The 21,424-nt window shown below is 37.0% G+C and overlaps 2 protein-coding genes across 2 annotated transcripts; both read left to right on the forward strand.

Annotated features, from left to right (window-relative positions):
* Positions 1-23: 23 nt before the first annotated feature.
* atad5a (ATPase family AAA domain containing 5a) lies at positions 24-13,771 on the forward strand. The gene is made up of 23 exons (XM_039686543.2): positions 24-347; positions 605-679; positions 786-2,464; positions 2,552-2,630; positions 2,864-3,019; positions 3,119-3,260; positions 3,377-3,455; positions 3,572-3,753; positions 4,105-4,253; positions 4,980-5,130; positions 5,240-5,548; positions 6,365-6,461; positions 6,600-6,682; positions 6,782-6,912; positions 7,016-7,187; positions 7,278-7,454; positions 7,591-7,824; positions 7,909-7,973; positions 8,059-8,239; positions 8,345-8,502; positions 9,543-10,396; positions 11,369-11,527; positions 13,469-13,771. The coding sequence occupies exons 2-23, from the start codon at positions 629-631 to the stop codon at positions 13,545-13,547; spliced, it is 5,367 nt and encodes a 1,788-aa protein (XP_039542477.2). The 5' UTR covers positions 24-347; positions 605-628; the 3' UTR covers positions 13,548-13,771.
* A 497-nt stretch (positions 13,772-14,268) lies between these two features.
* Positions 14,269-20,985, forward strand: adap2 (ArfGAP with dual PH domains 2). Its single transcript, XM_039686544.2, has 11 exons — positions 14,269-14,626; positions 15,348-15,478; positions 15,648-15,739; positions 16,171-16,253; positions 16,504-16,613; positions 16,877-17,026; positions 17,183-17,266; positions 18,679-18,741; positions 19,757-19,834; positions 19,980-20,208; positions 20,290-20,985. The coding sequence occupies exons 1-11, from the start codon at positions 14,539-14,541 to the stop codon at positions 20,316-20,318; spliced, it is 1,137 nt and encodes a 378-aa protein (XP_039542478.1). The 5' UTR covers positions 14,269-14,538; the 3' UTR covers positions 20,319-20,985.
* Positions 20,986-21,424: the final 439 nt, after the last annotated feature.

Raw genomic sequence — 21,424 nt, forward strand, 5'->3', positions numbered from 1 at the left:
ATTGGCCGAACCGGCGCGGCGAAAGACGTCCATGATATTTGGCGCCATTTGTCGAAAACAATTCAACTACACTAAAACCTACATTATTACAGAATATGGGCTCTCATTATTAGCGTCAAATACACTTTTGATTTTAGATTTACAAGCAAGGGTGGTTTCGGGTTGGATAGTACCGCATGTTAGGTTTGTTTTTCGCCGTTTTGGGGATGTATATCGATGTTTTAAAAATGTGTAGATAGATAGGCTTTGTGTTTACTTAAAGTCGTTGTTGTATTCTTAGTTTATACACTGTGATCTGTAATTTTGGAGCATGTATCAACGTATCAGCGAAGGAAGGAAAAGAACCGGTGAGTGTGCATTGTTTATGCATTTTCTATAAACTCATGACGTTAGTTGACAGGTAAGCTTATGATATTGCAACTACGGAGGCATTATTTATTCAAACTAACTGTAGCTTCCTGTGAATTATGAAATTATACAAAATTGCATATTGTAAATATGTTTAAATACACTTTGAACGCCTGATTCAATCATGTGTATTTGTTTTGTGTATTTGTCTTTAAACTCTTCTGAAACCTTGGATTTGTTTATTAATTTCATACAGATTTTTAGTTTTGGGGGTGAAACAATGGCTGGTGCCGTTGCTATGGCAGCTGTCATAGAAGATTTTGAGGGTCAGGTATGTGTTATATAAAAATTTGATATGTTGTTAAATGGCACTGATTTCATTTTAAAAATACACTGAATGATTTTCATCACTCGTCATTATTGCTCTGTTTCTCCAGCCATGCAAGAAATTGAGGAAGGATGGCAATGCACCATCTGTCAAAACTATTACTAACTACTTTATGCCAAAGCCAGTGGAGAAACCATTTTCACCACCACGGTCTAACAACATTATGGACTACTTTAAGAGAACCTCGCCTGCACAAGAAATAAAAAGCTGCTCTCTGGTAGCTAAAGAGAACTCCCCAGAACCTTCAGAGCAAGGAAGTCGAGAAGTCCCTGGAAAACCTATTAGAGGACAGGGGCAGAAGCGAACCAGGAAGGCCAAGGACCACAAGAAGTCCAAAGAGGAGGGTGCACAGATAGTCACAGATGATGTTGTCTTGATAGAGAGTACCAGTGAATCAGCTATAAAGGAAAAGGATATTGTTGTTGTTTCAGCTCAAGCCTGTAATGATGCCTTCTCCAATAAAGAATCTGGCGTGAGGAAAAATACCACAGAGGCTGATCCAGATGTCCTAAATTCTGGGGAAAGTTTTGAGCAAAAACCCTCTTTAAACCAAAGCAGGAAGAAAGATTGTGGGAACAGAAAATCTGCTGTGAGGAGAAACCAAAAGGCAAAAGGGGGCAGTGAAGAGACTAAGGAATGTGATGCTGATGCTCAAGAGCCTGCATGTGACGCTAAATTAGAGGAAAGTGCGGAAAAGAAAAGTGGCACCGTCACAATCTCATTTAAAGACTTCCTACAAAATCAGAACCAAGAGCAGGAGGAGAGCAATGCGATTCCCAAGACTGACACAGCTGAGACGTCAAATGAAGGCAACACCGGTAATGGTCAGAGGGATTCTGCTATCGGTCCTCTGCAGGTGTCACCCCGAACTCTCACGATCCAAGCTGAGGTGCATTCCATTTCCCCCGATCATCATGGGTCTGTCAAAACATCCAAGGATTTTAAAGTCGCATCCATTTTTAGTAGAAATAAAAAAAGTCAAACAAAAGAAGACAATAGTTTGTCTGTTCCTATCCCAGAGGTTAAACCGGACGTGTTGCCTGACCTCAAAAGGAAGTCTAACGTTGTTGTTCTCGAGGAAGATCTTGAACTTGATGTGATGGAATCCAGCTCCAATCCTCCTAAAAGCACTGAGGCAGAGAGAAAGCAGTTTATGAATGCCTTCAAGCAGCCTAGTCTTGATGGATTTAAAAGCAAAACCAGCAAGGGTCAGAGCAAGCAGAACCAAGTTCAAGAGAAGGATCCAGAAACAACAGACAAAGAACATGAAGAAAAATCTCTTGAGCACAAATCCGAAACCAGCTTTGAGCAAAATGAAGAACAGAAGAGCTGTCCTGGGGACAAAAAGAAGCGAGGTAGGAAAACTGGGAAAAAGGGACAAGCTAAGAAAGCTGAAGATGCACAAGCTGCAACTCCAAAACCTGAAGAACCCGCCCCAGACATCGAGGTCAACAATGAGAATAGGTCAGCTGATAATAACAACAGTGAACAGGCTGTCAAAGAGCTGAGGAGGTCGACCAGAGAGCTTTCACGCAGACAATCAGCCACTGTTCTTAATAGCGTGTCGCAGAAGAAAGAGAGGCAAGAGAACACTGTGAAAGATGATGATGAGTCCCAAAATGCACCCTTACCCTCTTTGGCCTCCACCCCAAAAGCTCATAGGCCCAAAAGGGGCATTTATAGAGCTGAAATGCTGTCCCCACCAGACAAGAAAGGCAGCCCCATCAGGTGAGACTAACTTTTTAATTTCCTACAGTCTCCTTTTATTTTTTCTTGAATTATTTATTCTCATGTATTTGCCATTTTGTTTGATAGGATGAAAATCACCAGAGTATTTCCATCCTCTGCTACAAAACTTGGTGATTTTGAAATATCAAGTCCTCTCTCCACACAGGTAACTAATATTTATGATTTATGTATGTTATACATATGTAAAATAATGCTATTTTTTATATTTTAAACATATTATCATTTTTTAATATTTATAATTTTGTTTTTGAAAGTGTTTTATATAGTTGATTTTAATTAAGAAAATCTATACAATAACATAAAAATAATAAATACAAAACAAATGATTTAATAATTAATGTCATTGCCAGATAACTCACAAAAACTCTCATTTGTTAGGAATTAAATGCAGTTAAAAAAAGAAAACAAGCTAGAAAGCTGGTGCAGAAAGCCAAAGCTCTTCAGCAAAGTAAAAAGGATACCAATAAGGAGAAAGACACTGTACGACGCTCTACAAGAGGCAAAGAGTCAGTCATAAATTACTGTGAAGATGAGGTGAGATAGCATCTTAAGTAAATTGGTGTAAATGTTTTATAAATGCTGCTAATAATTTCTCAAGTTATTCTCTCATTTATATCAATGTCATCTTTTTAGGACTCTGTAGTTTTTTTGGATAAAACCGAAAGCACTCCAGTCACCTCACAGGAAAGTAACAAAAGCCAAAAGAAGATTCGTAGTTTGAATGAGGTTTTGGGTAAAACTACAACTCAAAACAAAACATCCAAAACTCCTGCAGGTAACTTGGATTGACGCAAATAGTTAAAATTAACTTAATATCTGAATGCAAAGATGGAAACTGCATTCAAGTCAATTAAAAAATGCATTCGCGTCTATTTCCGATTTATTTTTCAGCTTCTAAACTGGCTCCTCTGTTTGTTGACAAAAAAGCCCAGAGAACGTCTGTTGTCATCTCCATTTTTGACGACAGCAGGTATTGCTCTAATGAAAACAGACAGTATTTGAATTAGCTAATTCTCTTTAATGCTCTTATTTTCTCATTAGTTTAAAAATCTAATAAAAGCTTTTTCCCAATCTAAACCCTGTCAGTCTAGAGGCATCTGAGAACTCGCAAGATGATGAACAGTTCAGAGCAAAGAGAGAGTTTCTGAAGAGCGGCCTTCCGGAGTCTTTTAAAAAGCAGATTGCAAAAACAGCAGCCAGCCGAGAGGCTTATAGTCAGGCCTGTGCTTCCTTCCAGACAGTGGTGCATGTTCAGCAGAGGACTGCAGGTAAGCTGACATTGATGTGTGTCCTTGTTTTTTTATCCCAGTTGGTACTTCAACCTGAATGCACACTGACTCATGGGAATTTGTGTCACTGTGGGGACCTAAATTGAAGTCCCCATGAGGAAACAAGCTTATAAATCATGCAGAATTAGTATTTTTGAAGATATTAGAATGCAGAAAGTTTTGTGTGATGGGTAGGGTTAGTGTAAGGGGATATAATAAACAGTTTGCACAGTATAAAAACCAATACGTTTATGGAGAGTCCCCACAAAGTTGGCGAACCAGACGTGTACTTGTGAGTGTGTGTATTTGAGAATAATGTAAGACATATGTGTTAATTTCTTTCCATGTCAGATTGTTCTGTCTGGAACCTCCAGTGGCCTACAAATCCTTTCCTTGTGTGCATAAAGGAGTCTTATAATTTACCAGCCGTTCAACTGGTGTCTTTGGAGAAGTCTTTAGGTTATGCTACAGTTCCTGCTAAGAGAGCATTTTGCCAGAAGGTTGGTACATTTTTGGTGACAATTTTTAAAGTTTTTCAAAAAAAAAAAAAGTATTCAAAAGGCAGAATATTTCTTATTTTTATTGAGCAAGGATGCTTTCAACTGATTAAAAGTGACAGGAAAGATATTTATAATGTTACAAAAGGAATCTATTTGATTCTAAGTTTTTATTAATCAAAGCATCACAAATAAAACTCATGGTTTCCTTTAAAATTTTAAGCAACTGTTTTCAACATTGATGATAGTAATAAATGTTCATATTAGAATGATTTCTTAAGGATCTTTCTGAGTAATGATGTGGAAAATTCAGCTTTGACATCACAGGAATAAATTATATTTTAGAATAGAAAACAGGTATATAACTAGATCAGAGATCGCAGATCACAGATAAATTAACTTATAAGTGTGTATATCTCATTGCCTTCCATTGTCAATTGTGCTTGTTCCTGTTGCGTGTCAGCTGCGTCAGCTTCGAATCTGAGGAGAAGGTGGCAGGGAAACAACCCTCAAAAATATTTTGAATTTGAACTGCAGTACCCATTTCAACCACTAGCTGTCAATCTTATATATGGCATCTTTAAATTTAAATGATATTTCACAATATCACTGTTTTTACTGTACGTTTAATCAAATAAATACAGCTTGGGTGAGCAAAGGAGACTTTTTTATGCATCCTGCATTTATGTATAGCAACGAATTTAACATGTTTTCTTTCTGATTGTTTAGGTTTCTTGTCGGAATTCAGAGTTTTCTGAGCCAATCAGACAGCATCTTTTAGAGGAGATGAGAATATCCAATCCCTCCTTTCCTCATCAACGTTTCTTTATGCGGTTTGTTAAGAGACATGAAGATTACATGCTCCAAGCCTCTGCCTCAGGTGACTAAAAATAGTAATACAATGAATCATTTTTTTTTTATTCTGTCCACATGAATATATTTTATATATTGAATATACAGATTTTTTTGCCTGTGTCTATTATTTATAGAACCTGAAGGTGAGTCTAAGGTATCCCGCCATGCTGGATCATCTGATGGTGTTGGAAGGAAACGAAAGCGTGTAGATGAAGGAGAGACAACAGGCAAAGTGGGTAAAAAACCAAAGGCCAGTCACTCAGAAGGGGATGTTGTAGTGATTGAAGAAAGTCCCCCATCTGGCAGAAGTCGAAGAGGTCGATCACAGAGGCAAAAGCAGAAAGAAGAACCCAAGCCAGCAGAGTTACTCTCACCAGTGGGGAACCAGAAGGACATTCACATCATAGTGGATTCCCCTGTCCCAGAAAATTCAAGCATAGAAGGTGAAAATGAAATAAGTTTGTAGACAGTCTTTTCACACTCTGAGTAGTTCTCTTCCTCTTAAAATCTGTGCGAGAATTTTGGTAACATTTTACAATAATATTCAAGTCATTAGCATTGGTTGTAATTTAACAGAATTAAATAATTGTTGATTTCTACATAGACATTTTTACATTTTATGTTGTGTAAATCAGTTTATGTATTGTAAATGAATATGAATTAATAATGAGCAATAGTATAAAAGTTTGGAATCAGCACATTTTTTATTTTTATACATTGTAAAGTGTAATTTATTCCTGTGATGTCAAACCTAAATTTTCAGCATCATTACTGCAGTCTTCAGTGTCACAAGATCCTTCAGAAATCATTCTAATATGATGATTTGTTGCGCTAAACAATTCTTCTTATTATAAATGTTGAAAACGGCAATGCTGCTTAATATTTTGAGGAACTCCTGCTAAAAAAAATCCAGGATCCTCTTAAGAATAGAAATCTAAAAATGAACCGCATTATTTGAAATGTAATTTTTTGGTAGCAATGTAAATGTCTTTACTGTTAGGGTTGATCAAATTAGTGTGGCCTTGCTGAATACATTTATTCATTTATTTTTAAAAACCTGACCTCAAACTTTTGAACGGTAGTGTATTTATAAACTAACATGTATCTAGAATAAAACATGGTGTACAACATGGTTGGTAATTGTTAGTGCATGAGACCTAATGAACTGAAACTGAATATTACCAAATATTTAAACTTTTTCTTAAACTTGTTTGCACGATATGTTGTTTCAATTAAAATGTTCATATTTTTATTTCTAGGTGGAGTGAAGGAGGATGTGCTTTGGACAGAGAAATATCAGCCTGAGCACTCCACTGAAATAATCGGGAATATGGAGTCTGTCCGGAGACTACACAGGTTGTTATTCTGCCTAGTTTAATCAAAGATTGTGAAAGTTCCCATTCACTAATCAACATGTCAGTAGTGAATATATATATATTTTTTATAAATATATATATACATTTCTTCCCATTTCATTTTGATCGTTAATGTTAGCTGGCTAAAAGAGTGGAAATTGAGAGCTGATCGAGAAGAGAAGAGGAAACAGCAGGAAAAAAAGCAAGAGGAGGACAGTAATGGTATGAAAAGATCCTAAATGTACTTGCTTTTTTGCTTGCCATTTTCAGCTGTACCAATATTCATATTCTTATCATTGTCTCAACTTTATTTCTATGCAGACTCCTGGCTCATAGGCGAAGGCCTGGATGAGACAGAAGATCATCTGTGTAACACACTTCTTATCACAGGACCCACTGGTGTGGGCAAGACTGCTGCAGTCTACGCCTGTGCGCAAGAACTGGGATTCAAGGTCTGGTTCATTTTGCATTTAACTTTCCTTTTTTGAACTCCACTGTAGACAAGTCTCAAAATAGTAAAGTTTTTATACCCCCCTGTTGTTTTTTTCCTTCAAGGTATTTGAGGTAAACTCCTCCTCTCAAAGGAGTGGTCGTCAGATCTTATCCCAGCTGAAGGAAGCCACTCAGTCCCACCAAGTGGACATCCAGGGTGTCAACTCTCACAAACCGTCCTACTTCAGCAATTATAGCAGCAACAGCACCACCATTAAACCTGGCTCCTCTCCCAGTATGAATTTTCTCTTCTTTGATGATTGCACTACAATATATAGTGTGCATGACTATTCGTATGAGTCCTCAGTGTCTCTTCTAATCACAGGAAAGGTGAACTCCCCAAGAAGGGTTGTATCATCGCCCAGGAAGCCTCCTCAGTCTCCTCGAAGTGCTGCATCCAGAAAAGGTGGTTTGGCTCCGACGTCTCTTGCCAATTTCTTCAAAGCAGGTGGAAGACCCACTGGCAAAGAAGCAAAGAGTCAAGACAAGAACACACATCCTGGTAATAATTCAAAAGCCAGTGATCCATGTCAAGTGTTGCCAAACACAAATATTGAATTGATATTGACATTAATTGTGAGCTATATTAAGGAAATTGTTTGAGACCTTTCTAATAGCATTTCATGTTTTATTATAAGCATGTTCAAAAAAGTCTGCCAAAGCAAAAGAGATTGACAGCAAAAGCAAAGAGGGTCCCAGTGGTACTCCAGCTGGCACCAAGATCTCAGTTGAAGACCAGGGCAAGAAAACTGCAACATCCCTCATCCTATTTGAGGAGGTGGATATCATTTTTGATGATGACACTGGATTCTTGGGTGCAATAAAAACCTTCATGACAACAACCAAGAGACCAGTTATTTTAACAACTAGTGGTGAGTAAAGTTGGCAGTGAACAGAAATGTACTATGCAAGATTTGTTAATTAGTCATTTTGAATCATGGAACCTTTTTGTCCAGATATGACCTTTGGTGCTGCATTTGATGGGTACTTTGAGGAAATCCATTTCAAATCTCCTTCAGTGGTTAGTTTTTCTACTTTCCTAATTACTTTAATATTATCTTGTATTGTGTTTGGTTTGTGATAGTCAACGCTTTGGGTTTTTCCAGGCAGATGTGTCAAGTTACCTCCAGCTGCTGTGTCTGGTAGAAAACATGAGAACAGACACCAAGGATGTGTCCTGTCTGCTAAATTGGAACAGCTGTGATATTCGGCAAAGCCTCCTGCACCTACAATTCTGGGCATGCAGTGGTGGTGGACAGCAGATGCAGAGACCTTTGCCTTCAACCGGTAAAGATATGTTTAATTGATTTAAAAAAGGTGCACTAAGAACTTTTGGATGTATATCATAATTTCTGTATATATTTATCAAAAACATCTTGTTTCACGCTGTAGATCTCAAATGTAACGTCACAGGTGACGTTCACCATCAGTCTATCAAAACTCAGGATCTAAATGAGGCGAAACTACCTCCTTGCCACACTGCATGCACAGAGACTTTGCTGGGAATCTGCAATATGCAAACCAAAAATATTGCAGATTTTCTGCTAAAGGTGAGTATTGAATTTATGTTTTCAAATTAAGAATGCAATGATATTAAAATTGTGTCCAATATTGTTAAGCCGATAATTATTTAACTGTACTTGCAATAACTGAAAATGGTATGTGTCTGTGTATATATATATATACATACTCACGTAATATAAAGGTGAGTCCCACTGAAACTAAGCAGGGTTGAGGCTGGTTAGTACCTGAATGTTAGAGCTCCTGAGAAAACCAGGTTGCTGCTTGAAGAGGTGTTATTGAGGCCAGCAGGGGGCGCTCACCCTGTGGTCTGTGTGGGTCCTAATGCCCCGTATAGTGATGAGGACACTATACTGTCAAAGTGCACCGTCTTAGTGCATACTTACATTATAGTGCATACTTAATACTTACATTATACTGTCAAAGTGCACCGTCCTTCGATTAGATGTTAAACCGAGGTCCTGACTCTCTGTGTTCATTAAAAATCCCAGGATAAAAAGTGTAATCCTGGCATCCTGGCCAAAATCCTCCTAATCATCCCCAATGTATGTGTATATGTGTGTATATATATATATATATATATATATACGTATGTGTATATATAATGTGTGTGTGTGTGTATATGTATATATATATATATATAAGCTGGTGTGTGGTGGGTGTTCTGGTGCAATATGGCTGCCATCGGATCATTCAGATGGATGCTGAACTTTGGTGATCTTTGGTGAAAGTTGAGGAGATTCCCACTTCCATGTAAAGCGCTTTGAGTACCCAGAAAAATCGCTATATAAATGTAACGCAATTCTAAATCAAAAAATCTTTAATAAAAGAAAGTATCTATTTGTCCCATATTGTTGTTAAATTAATTTTACATTATTTTTACTAGCATGCACTATTAACTATCCAATATCAATACAGATAATACAAAAACATTTATTATATTGGATATAGTACCAAGATGCTTGTGTATCATTGGTATTTATTTATTCATTCATTCGCTAAAAATGTAATTGTTTAAACATGTTTATTTCCAGAATTTATTCCTGATCAATCTGATCTTATTTTACAGTATGAGTCTTCAACACTAGAGAGCATTAAGTGCTGGGATATTCTCTCAAAGGTCCAGAGAATGGGAGTGGAACTTCTCTACTCCAATATGGAGAGTCTGCTTCCTCTGCCAACTTGCCCTTTACTGCAGTCCACCCTCAAATCACAATCAGCACCAAACCCACAGTCCCAGCCCGAGCAAGTACCTCAAAATATGAGGTTAGAAGCTTTGGAAGAGCCCTCTGAAGAAGGTAGTCCCCTTAAATTGTCCTCCAGAATGAGAGGACGCAAGAAGATGGTCAATAAAGACGTTTTCCAGTCTGATTCAGAGTCGGAGGAAGACTTTCTCTCACTGCCAAAAACCAGCAGAGATCCTGCTATAAGCACTTATGCGGAAGCAGCCAATCTGTCCGTTAATGTGCCTGAAGCTGCGCCGAAAAAACCGAGGCACATTGTGTTATCTGAAGCTGAAAGAAAGAAGAGCAAGCCAGTGACGCATTGCTTAAGCAGTTTAGCAGAGTATATGGACCACATGTCCTTCCTGGACTCCTCATTGCACTACCACCCTTTGCAGGCAGAAGGTTCCTGCAGACCACAGGACTTTGGCTGGACCGGTGCCAAGGTCAAGAGTGGGATGACCGATGACATTCGGTTAGAGTGTGTCAGCCGGGTAAATAGCGTTAGTGTTGATGAAATGCATGCTGCATTGGGGCATTTGAGCTTTAGGAAGTGCAAGGCTTTAGTCTCTGAGGCCTGGGACAGAGCACAGCAACTGGAGGACGAGATCAGAAGAGAGGCAGAGGAGGAGCTCACCCTCCCTGTGGCTCCACACAGAGATGGCTTCAGCCTCGCTCAAGTCACACCTTGTGAACCATGGTGAGAATTCAGCCTCTGTGGGTTTCTTTTTTGGTTTTATTTATACTATATTTAGGTCATGTATCTAAAAACAAAATCTCAATAATACATTGTAACAAGAAGCAATATTAACCCACGTTTTTACACGCACATCTATCTATCTATCTATCTATCTATCTGTCTGTCTGTCTGTCTGTCTGTCTGTCTGTCTGTCTGTCTGTCTGTCTGTCTGTCTGTCTAAAAATGCATTATGAATTTCTTTCTTCTGCTGAACACAAGGGGAAGATATTTTGAAGAATGTCAGTAACCAGACAGTTGATGTACCCCATAGACTTGATGAGAGAATTTAAATTAAGTGAACTATTCCTTTAAGTTCAAAATCATTAATTAATTAATTTAAAAAGTTATATATGAAAATGTTGTGTATATACCCTTTACAATAAGGTCTCATTTGTTAACATTAGCTATTGTATTAATTCACATGAACTGATAATCCAGCTGTTCATTGTTTGTTAATGTTAGTTCACAGTGCATGAACTTATGTTAACAAATACAACATTTGATTTTAATAATGTATTAGTAAATGTTGAAATGAACATTAACTAAGATGAATAATAATAAAAGTAGATGTATTGTTAATAAATAGTTCATGTTAACTAATGTAGATAACTAATGAAACCTTATTGCAAAGTAGTATATCAAAATGCCAATGCTGAAACTTTCCTGAAAGTTTTTACCCCCCCCCCCCCCCCCCCACTAAATTTTATTAAAATATGTATTTATGCTCTTAAACCTGCAAGTTGTGAGACAAGGATTGTGAAACTAGTTTAATGACAGTCTTTGGAAAACCAAAAAAATCGTTGTAAACGTAACACAAATATTCTATATACCCATCCCTTGTCTCAATGTTTCATGTTTCCACTGACCTCTCTGCCCTGTGAGGTGGTTTATACACAACGTGCTGTAAGGTTGTGTTCATTTTGGTTTGTACAGGCTGATGGAGAGGAGAAGTGAGGTGATGAAATCGCTGCTCTCCACCATGTCAGCGGGTACGCTGGGAAACCGGACAGCAGTGGCTCTGGACTATCTCCCCTCTCTGCGCGCCATCTGTAGGTCAGAGAGACTGAAGGAGCAGGGAAAGATCAAACGCAGGTGAGAGATATTAGATACATTTATAGACTGCAGTGAACATGTCATTAGTGGTTACAAAATTACACAGAACTGTCTAATTATAGTGAGTTTTTTTTTTTCCATATTAATGATTTATTAATATCAATCATATTATACGGTTAATTATAGCATGCATCATGTGCTTCCACTAGTACACTTTGCTGTATTTGAAATGGGCATTAAGACTGTATTAGTGTTTCCATGAATAAAAAGTCAAGGAAATGGATTATTTAAAGGGTTAGTTCACCCAAAAATGAAAATTAAGTCATTAATTACTCACCCCCATGCTGTTCCAACCCCGTAAGACCTTCGTTCATCTTCGGAACACAAATAAAGATATTTTTTATTGAATCTGAGAGCTAGATCAGTCCTACATAGACTGCCTAAGGGACTGGCTCTTGACGGCCCATAAAGTCATTAAAGAAAAGGTTTAAATATTCCATGTGCCTACAGCGGCTCAATTATAAGTTTATCAAGCGACGAGAATACTTTTTGTGCGAAAAAAACATAAATAACGACTTAATTCGACTATTCTATTACTTCCTTATGGGCGCATGCGTGAGAACTGAGACGAGGACGTTCTCCTTCGACTACTTCTTGTTACCGGCTGCTCCGCTTAGGAGTTTTACCGCCACCTATCGTATAAGATGAAGTGCTGATATAACTGGAAGCGCAAAACTTTCTGTTTACAAGCAGAGGAAGATGCGCGCTGTACATACGCTTTTCAATTAGCGTATTTTCCGCACTATAAGGTGCACTTAAAAGCATTTAATCTTCTCAAAAAACGACAGTATTCCTTATAATCCAGAGCGCCTTATATATGGATCATCATTTTATACGGTAGGTGGCGGTAATACTCCTAAGTGGTGAGCAGCCGGTAACAAAAAGTAGTCGAAGGAGAAGAACGTCCTCGTCTCAGTTCTCGCGCATGTGCCCATAAGGAAGTAATAAAATAGTCGAATTAAGTCGTTATTTATGTTTTTTTTCGCACAAAAAGTATTCTCGTCGCTTGATAAACATATAATTGAGCCGCTGTAGGCACATGGAATATTTAAACCTTTTCTTTAATGACTTTATGGGCCGTCAAGAGCCAGTCCCTTAGGCAGTCTATGGAGGACTGATTCAGCTCTCAGATTCAATCAAAAATATCTTTATTTGTGTTCCGAAGATGAACGAAGGTCTTACGGGGTTGGAACAGCATGGGGGTGAGTAATTAATGACTTAATTTTCATTTTTGGGTGAACTAACCCTTTAAGAGCTATGGAAACCCTGTGACAGGTTAAGAGAGAAATATTTTGTTTTAAAATAGTCTGCTGTACACTATTGTCTTGACCACCCTGAAAGCCTGAAATGTCTCAAATGCATGACACACCCTTGTTTCTTGGACAAGAGACCCTGTTCTTTGGTACGCTCCCAATGTGAGATCATTTCTGGTTATTCAAATACCACACTGAATAAGTGACAATGTAATATAATCCAATGTAAATACCCTTTACACAGTGGGGTAAAGGGTAATTCTCATGAAGGTGAACTGTCTCATGAAGGTTGAACACTATATTTGATAACTAACCACTGTTTTACAGTCTGAACTTGCATCTCATAAATATGTTTAGTACCCGATGCATTTTTTTTTTTTTTTTTGCTGAACTGACAGTGTCGAAATTTAACTTGGTCAGAGTGCACAGGTCTAAAAACAAAATGCAGTGGAGGGACAGGATGTGGCTTTTGCAAAGCTTAGATGTGGAATGAGGTCACAATTAACAGATTAAACAGTTTTGTTTCTTGTTTATGTCTTTGATTATTTTACGGTTTGTTGACTTGTTTTAAATGATCACATTCACTTGTCTTGTAGTGGCAAAACTACTCTAAAGATCCATATTTAACTAAATGATCATTGTGTTGTGTTTTCCCCTACTTTTACAGGTTCTTGCACTATTTGGATGGAATACACTTCACTCTGCCTAAAAACACAGCGGAGTTCCTGGCTTCAGAGTTCCCTTAAATTGCACGCATCTTTAGGCAGCTGCTTAAGGGCTGCTGGTGAATATGCATTTGTACAGTAATATATACTCAGAAGGAGTGTGGTTTTATGTTGTTTTAGACCTCACATATTTGTACTGATGTTTTATTTTAAATTTGCTGATCCTTTATGTTTTGTACTTTTTGTCATGGATCTTCCAAAAAGTTTTATCAAGTAATAAATGTGGATTTGCTATTTGCCAGCAAACATGTTTTTTTTTTTTTTTTTTCAAAATGTATATGTAAATTTCAAGAGCTCTGTAAACAGAATTAGTGTAAAGGTTGTCTCCCCCAGCCTCCTCCTCCCCCCCCCCCCCCCCCCACACACACACACATACACTACTACCACCACCACAAACCATATTTCATATTTTATCATGAGACGATAGACCTTACATTGTTTTCGTGAAACTTCAACTCATGAAGCACACTTTTCAGTTCCACCTCCTAAATTGTAATTGTACTAGCTAGGGAAGAATATTATAGTTGTTGGCGCCTATGATTTAACATATTTATGAGTGATTTTGTCATGTTTTGTTTGGTACTAATGTAATATTTTATTATATGTAATTACGAAAAACTATCTACAGTGAGCCACTGTTTACAACTGGTTTACATTATTGCCCAATTATCCCCCCATATTTATTATTGAACAATGGATTATTAAATAGGTCACATATCTTAGGTGTAGCGCCGAGTTTGTTTTCTCCAGGAAGTGAACTTGAAGTGGGGTCTAATGTAGCCTATGCTTACGGAAGACCTCGGGTCCAGCTGCTGAGACCGCAGCGTTTTGTCGCGTTGAAGCGCATTATGAGTTTCGGATCTGACGCGACCGGTGTGCAGGGGAAACTTACAGAACAGTTTTAGGTGACTGAAATATACCGCGAAACCGCACCCTCCTGGATAACCAACGCGTAAAGAGACAGATAGAGAGTTGAAACTACAACCTGTATGTGTTTCAAAGCATTTTGCCTATGGCAAATCGGGAAAAGAACAAGAAGACACTTCTAGAGTTGGTAAAGCTACCAGAGAATAGCCGCTGTGCTGACTGTGGAGCTGCAGGTGAGTAGCACAGGAACAGCTCAACACACCATTCACTCACAGCCTGTAGTTATTTGAGTACTTTTACCGGGAATGGAAGTAAAATTATAAAGTTATCTGGCACGATATTTTGACACACTGTTCCTAGTTATAAGTTATAATTCTGTATTCATTGTAAAGTCATGGTATAGCCATGAGTAAACAGCTTATTGTCATAGTTTGATCAGTGTAAGTTAACTAACGTTAAAGCTTCTATAAACAAACTGCCATTTTTTTCGAAACCAGTACCATTTAGAATCTGTTGTATTTTTATTAAATATGTACGTGTGTGTGTATATATATATATATATATATATATATATATATATGTATAGCCTATGTATATGTATATATATATGTATGTATGTTTATATACACACACAAAATGTATATTATTATTTTATATTAATGTATAAATGTATATTATTCTTATTTAGAATATATTATTATTTATTTATTTTTTACAGAATTTTTGTCAGGTGTTCCCACACGCCTTTACTCAAAAATGTACATGCCTTTTTGTGACTTTTCCATAAGTAGTCATTTGTGATTGCGTAATTAAGAAAAGATATTTAGTATAAAAATATGTATTTTTCAGTGCCTTTAATGAAAAATCACAATTTTTAAATGGTTTTCCATTAATGTGTGAACTTTATTTATCAATTGTTAGACTCACTAACTTACTCTCTGTTACCACTTGAAGATCCAGACTGGGCTTCATGTACTCTGGGAATATTTGTGTGTCTAAACTGTTCTGGAACTCATCGCAATCTTCCTACAATAAGTCGTATCAAGTCCATACGCTTAGACTTCTGGGATGATGAGCTTGTGCAGGTAAAAGGGAGCTTGTGAACTAAATGTTTTTAATGATAAGATATTGATTATTACTTGTCACTTTTTGCATAGTCACTGTTTTACATTTCAGCATCTAGTGGTTCCATTAAGTCTTGAATGTGAACCCTACACCATTTTGTTTCCTTTCAATGCATTTTCGGATGAGAAGTTCATGAAGGCCAATGGAAACCTTCCTGCCAAAAACCTCTATGAGAAATTTGTCCCTGTCTTTTATTATCAACCCCACACAGATGATTGCGAGTGAGTAGTCCTGGCTCTTCTACTGACTGAAAAGTCAAACTAAACACATTCATTTACAGCTGGAACACTCAATTTATTTCATAATGAAACAGATCTCTGATTTGGGAAGTAAAAAAAAAAAAAAAAGGGCTGATCAAGCGAACATCTTAGTGGCAAGAAAAAACGCTGTGTAACTGGGTGTCACAGTAACAGGAACTACTATTTCCACTAAAAGGGTATTGAAGTCCATTCCTTTGAGAAGTGTGGTCAGTTGTGTTCTCGATTCTTAATGCTTCATTGTGCATGTATTAGTTGAATATATGTTCATATCATACAAGTTCAATCTAATTTAGTCTTGTAAGTGTACTATAAACTGTAATTTATGACATTTATGCATCAATTGACTCCATCATGTAGTTCAACAAAATGCATTATATATGTGCACTGTATAGGGTCCTTAGAGAACAATGGATTCGAGCCAAATACGAAAGAATGGAGTTTACAGAGAAAAATACAGTAAGACCATACACAAAAGGTAATCCATTTCAGCTCCTAGAAGTTTTCTTTTAAAGTTTAAATCATTATAGTGTAAAAAAGTGTATTATTGAAGAAAATCAGCTCAGATCGACTGAGCAGCGGGTGAATCATTCCAAATGGCCCACACTTGAATAATAAAAATGATAGATTAATAACTGATATTATACTTAATGCATTCAGCTTTACTTCTAAGTCTGTTTTATCTGCTAATATTAATCTGTCAACAAAATTGTTTTGCCTGGCTCTAGGTGTCTATGAGGGCATGCTGTGGAAGAAAGGAAAGGATAATGGACAGTTTCTTGAGAGGAAGTTTGTTCTTTCAGTGAGCGATTTTACCCTCAAATACTACAAGGAGGATGTAAGAAAAAAAAAAACGTTTCATTGAGCAATGAAGTTTGTGCACCATTTAGAAATTATATTTTTTTAGTGAAACACTAAGCACATATTGAGAATAACTACAGAATATGACTTTTAAGACAATCAAAGCTATGCATACATCATCCAATATCCTTTTAACACAATACTAGCTCTGTTTTAAAATATTTGCCTTTGGTTGAACAGTGTATAGAATCAAATGAATATTAGGTGCACAATTCATTAAATAGTATCTGTGCTTGTCAGGAATCTAAGGGGCCAAAGGCTACTATTTCTGTGAAGGACCTGAATGCAACCTTCCAGCCTGAGAAGATAGGACATGCTCACGGCCTCCAGATCACCTACTGTGTGGATGATCACACCCGAAACCTTTTTGTTTACAATAAAAATGGTCAGGTAAATCTATTTTTTCAGCCTTTTTTCCTGCTTTGTTCCAAAAAAAATGTGCAGCTGTAGTGCACCTCATATTTAATGAGTTTGAATTGAACTTAATGAGTTTCAAAGGCAGCTTGTTCACTAAAGAGTATCTGCTCTGTAATTTCTCCATTTTAGGAGATTGTCAATTGGTTTAATGCCATTAGAGCTATTCGCTACGTCTACTTGAAAACAGCCTTTCCTACAGCTAGTGATAGAGATGTAAGTACTTTTTGTATACTTGCTTTTGACTTACCACATACCACATGTCTCCTTAGCGCTTTTAATTTGCTTTACAAAGTTTTTGAATTTCTCAAAAACACATTGAGCCTTCTTTTGTTGTAGCTTACATTACCACATAAAAAGGAAGTTCTGTAAGTTTCCCCTTTTCCGACTGATTTTACTTCCTAAAACCAGCAACAGCTAAAGGCCTGCCTTTTCTCCAATTTCACAACAAGAATGATCATCAGATAAACGCCCTACACCACAACAATGTTGACCGGATATTGATTTTTTTTTTTTTTGAGTTTCTGGATCTCTAAACAAAAAACACATTTATTTTATTTGGTTAACAAACAGAATGCTATATTGTTCTGTGATTGGTGCATCATCACAGAAAATCACTGTATATAAACATCCATGATATTTGTACTACATGTTCAACTCTAGTTTTCATTTTGTGACTTATTGGTGAATAAGGCGCAGAGGCGAAATAGAGTTCCGCAGGGGAGTGGGGAGCTGGGCCCCCCTCTGGAAAAATTGTGTTCGACAGAGAAGGGCACTTTTGCTTGCACTATTAAAGGGGCAGGGGCTCAAGAACCCCAATCCCAACGAGCTGGTTGAGGAATGTAGGAGACATCACGGGCTTTATTTTGGTTTGAAATGTGCTGGAGACAGAGATGTATTCGGAAGTGCATTTTCAAAAGTGCTGGGTACAAACTTGTCAAACTGTGCAGCCTCTCTGTTTAACACGTATATAAATACATTGTTTTTAAAAATTTTGTTTGAGTTCTTCGATGGTCTAGTGGTAGATCTCTTGCCAAGCGAGTAATTTCACTTAAATTTCATTTGTAATTTCACTGGAATGAATATAGTCTCTCCGTGACGGCGATAGATTGAAGAGCGTGTCCGAGTGAAGACTATGCGCGAGCCACAGAGAACACTGTATCCATGACACTGATAGTAGTGGACACGAGCGCTCAGCTTGAGTTCAAAAACAAAACATTTTGTGCTAGATCTCTTATTTAAGAGCAAACTAAATGAATGCTCTGCTAGTTAACTGGAGATATTTGACATCCGTGCCTCAATATTTCCAAAAGTGGTGGGTACAAAATGATGGTGTAGCAAGCCATTCGGACACAAGCCAGGGACTGATCACCCCCAGCTGGCTCGCCTGGGTGAAGGTGTCTGATGATCTAAGACCCAAAACACTCCATGACGACGTTCGTCGCCGATAATGTGTCCAATGTGTCTCAAAAAACTAGTAAAAGCACTGTGAAACATTTGTTAAAAAAAAATGTGTTGACCAGCACCCCCCATGTGTTTAGGGTTTATAATTTCTTTATCATTATCTTTATTTTACATTTTTGATTATATTTTACTTACTTACTTAATTACATTTTTTTTGTCTTAAGCTAATTCCATGGATAACCAGAAACTACCTGAAAGAGGGTTACATGGAGAAGACTGGCCCTCTGGTAAGTTTTCCTTTCTTTTTTTGTCCACAAAATGTTCTCTCTATTTTCATTATATGTATATTTAAAAATCTAGATTTTTTTGGTGTAGCAAGCAAGGTATTTGTAGTTTAAATCGCACAAACATTTAAAAGGATAGTTCACCCAAAAATGAAAATTCTGTCTTCATTAACTCACCCTAATGTCATTCCAAATCCTTAAGACCTTCGTTCATCTTTGGAACGCAAATAAAGATATTTTTGATAAAACCCGAGCGCTTTCGGGTCTCTTAATATACAGCAAAGTCTTCAAGGCCCAGGTAGATGGTAAACATACTGTTAAAATAGTCCAGGTGACTACAGTGGTTCAAATGTAATATTATGAAGTGACGAGAATACTTTTTGTGCGCAAAAAAAACTATTCAACAATTTATTTTCTTCGTTGTGTCAGCTCTCTCACGCTATTTGCATAGTAAACAGTCACACTACATCAGAACACCGGCTCCTGCATCAGCATCACATGCATGTGTTGTGGCGCTCACGTAAACAGCGTTGGCCAATAATTAGCTGGCATTCTGGCGTAGAATCGGAAGCACTGTACTGTGTTTACTACGCAAATAGCATAGGAAATCTGACACAGAAGAGAAGTAACACAGTAGTTATTTTGATGGGGGTTTTTTTCCTGCTCAGAGAAAGTATTCTCGTCTGTGTATTTTCGTCATTTTTGGTAACCCTTAATGATATATCATGCTATTTTTGTAAAACACTCCTTAAACACCGCTTTACACACTCACAAAAACTAAAACAGCACTACGTTAGGTCACTGTGTACATATCTGTATATTTCCACATCTGCATAGTTCTGCATATTCTGTAACTATGTTTTTGAATTGTGTTATATTGACCTGCTGTCTCAGGAAAGTATAAAGCTTGTAGGGAAAAAAATATTCCTACCACTTATGTTGAGCACCTTTGAAATGAATTTAAAAGTGATTTGATCCTAAAACAAACAGCACTGACTCTTTGTTTATGGTTGAACAGCAGCGAGAGCCATTCAAGAAAAGATGGTTTATCTTGGATTCCCTGGACAGGAAACTACTCTATTTTAAAACACAACTGGTATGAATTGCATTGTTTTTTTTCCTTTCCTACTAAGTAAGTGTAGGCTGTGTTTCAGTTCAGCAAAAATCTAAACTTGAAACATATGGTAAGTGTAATCAGTTTAAAGTAATGTAATGTTGTTAATTTTCTTTTTATCCTAAAGGATGCCATTGAGCTTGGAGTTGTTTTTATTGGCTCAGAGGATCATGGATATTCAGTGAGAGAGTGTGTCCCTAAAGGGACAAGAGGCAACAAATGGAAGTGTGGGGTAATCGTGGAGACGCCGGATCGGCAGTTCGTCTTCATGTGTGAGCAAGAGCGAGATCAAAGAGAGTGGGTGGAGGCCTTGAAAACTGTCATCTCAAAACCTATGATGCCACAAGATTACACCAGTAAGATTACGTTACTCTCTATCAAGTGTGTTAATTAAATATAACAAATATAAAAAAAAATAATACTCTATCTCTTTTCAGCCGAAGCCAATATTCGTAGACGGAGGTGAACACAATGGCTGGATTGGATAATAAGCTCAGAGAAGCTGGACACATGGACTCTGTCACTAAATCTTAAAATGAAACCAGATATTCTGGGTGAAACAATGGGTAATATTTGAGTCCCAGAAATGATGAACTCAACGGGAACCTTAGAAGAATGTCACTTTTGGGCATTGTTTCTAACAAGCAGTTAAAAAATATTCCCACGTGGTCCATTTTGGGATGTGAAACCAATCTGAGAAGATTGCTGTAGGTCAGATGTGGATGAACCACCTGGTTGAGCTCTCTGAGGAGCAGAAATTATATGAAGATGGATAAGATCTTGACTCAAAACAAGGAGACATTCTGAGCCTTGACCAAGAAGTGAATCTCATTTTAGGCTTATGTGAGAGAACTGAATTAGACGCACATGTGACAGTGAGTCCACACGCAGGAGCTGAGACACAAAATAGAGGCTAAAAATAAGGAATTATGGCTGTACAGAAATGGAGATTGCAAGTGACATGGAGTGTGTGAGGAAAATGATCATTGTAGAACACAGGTTTCATTTAACTGACATTTGGACACTTTTTGTTTTCTGATTTATAATAATCATATGGGCGACTGAACAAAGCAGAATTATGTTGATGTTCACAATTCTTCAATTTTGTTTATATTAAAATCTTCTATCTGAAATTTTCTATCATCATTGATTTTTTTGTTTCATAGACTAACAAAATTAGCAGTATGTTGATAGTAATATGTATTGAACCCTTATGAAACACAAATATATTGCAATATACTACAATTTATATTGCAATACATTAGAAAATATATTTCAATGTATCAGAAACTTCCTCATACATTTGAAAATATATAACAATATATGGATGGACAACCTACTACTATATATTCATTCATATATATATATATATGTAATATAATATGAAAACTGCAATAATTTCAGTATTGTCCCATATATTGCAATATATAACTTACATAGATATTATTATATAATATATCATATGATATATATTACTATGTATATTTCACAATATATGGAGACTATGGAGAATATATTGTCACATAATATATTGAGAAATCTATTTTTGCTGCATAAGGGAATGTATTAATC

This window comes from Pimephales promelas, chromosome 3 (genome assembly GCF_988280905.1).
Source record: "Pimephales promelas chromosome 3, fPimPro1.hap1.1, whole genome shotgun sequence".
In the NCBI taxonomy this organism is placed as follows: Eukaryota; Metazoa; Chordata; class Actinopteri; order Cypriniformes; family Leuciscidae; genus Pimephales; species Pimephales promelas.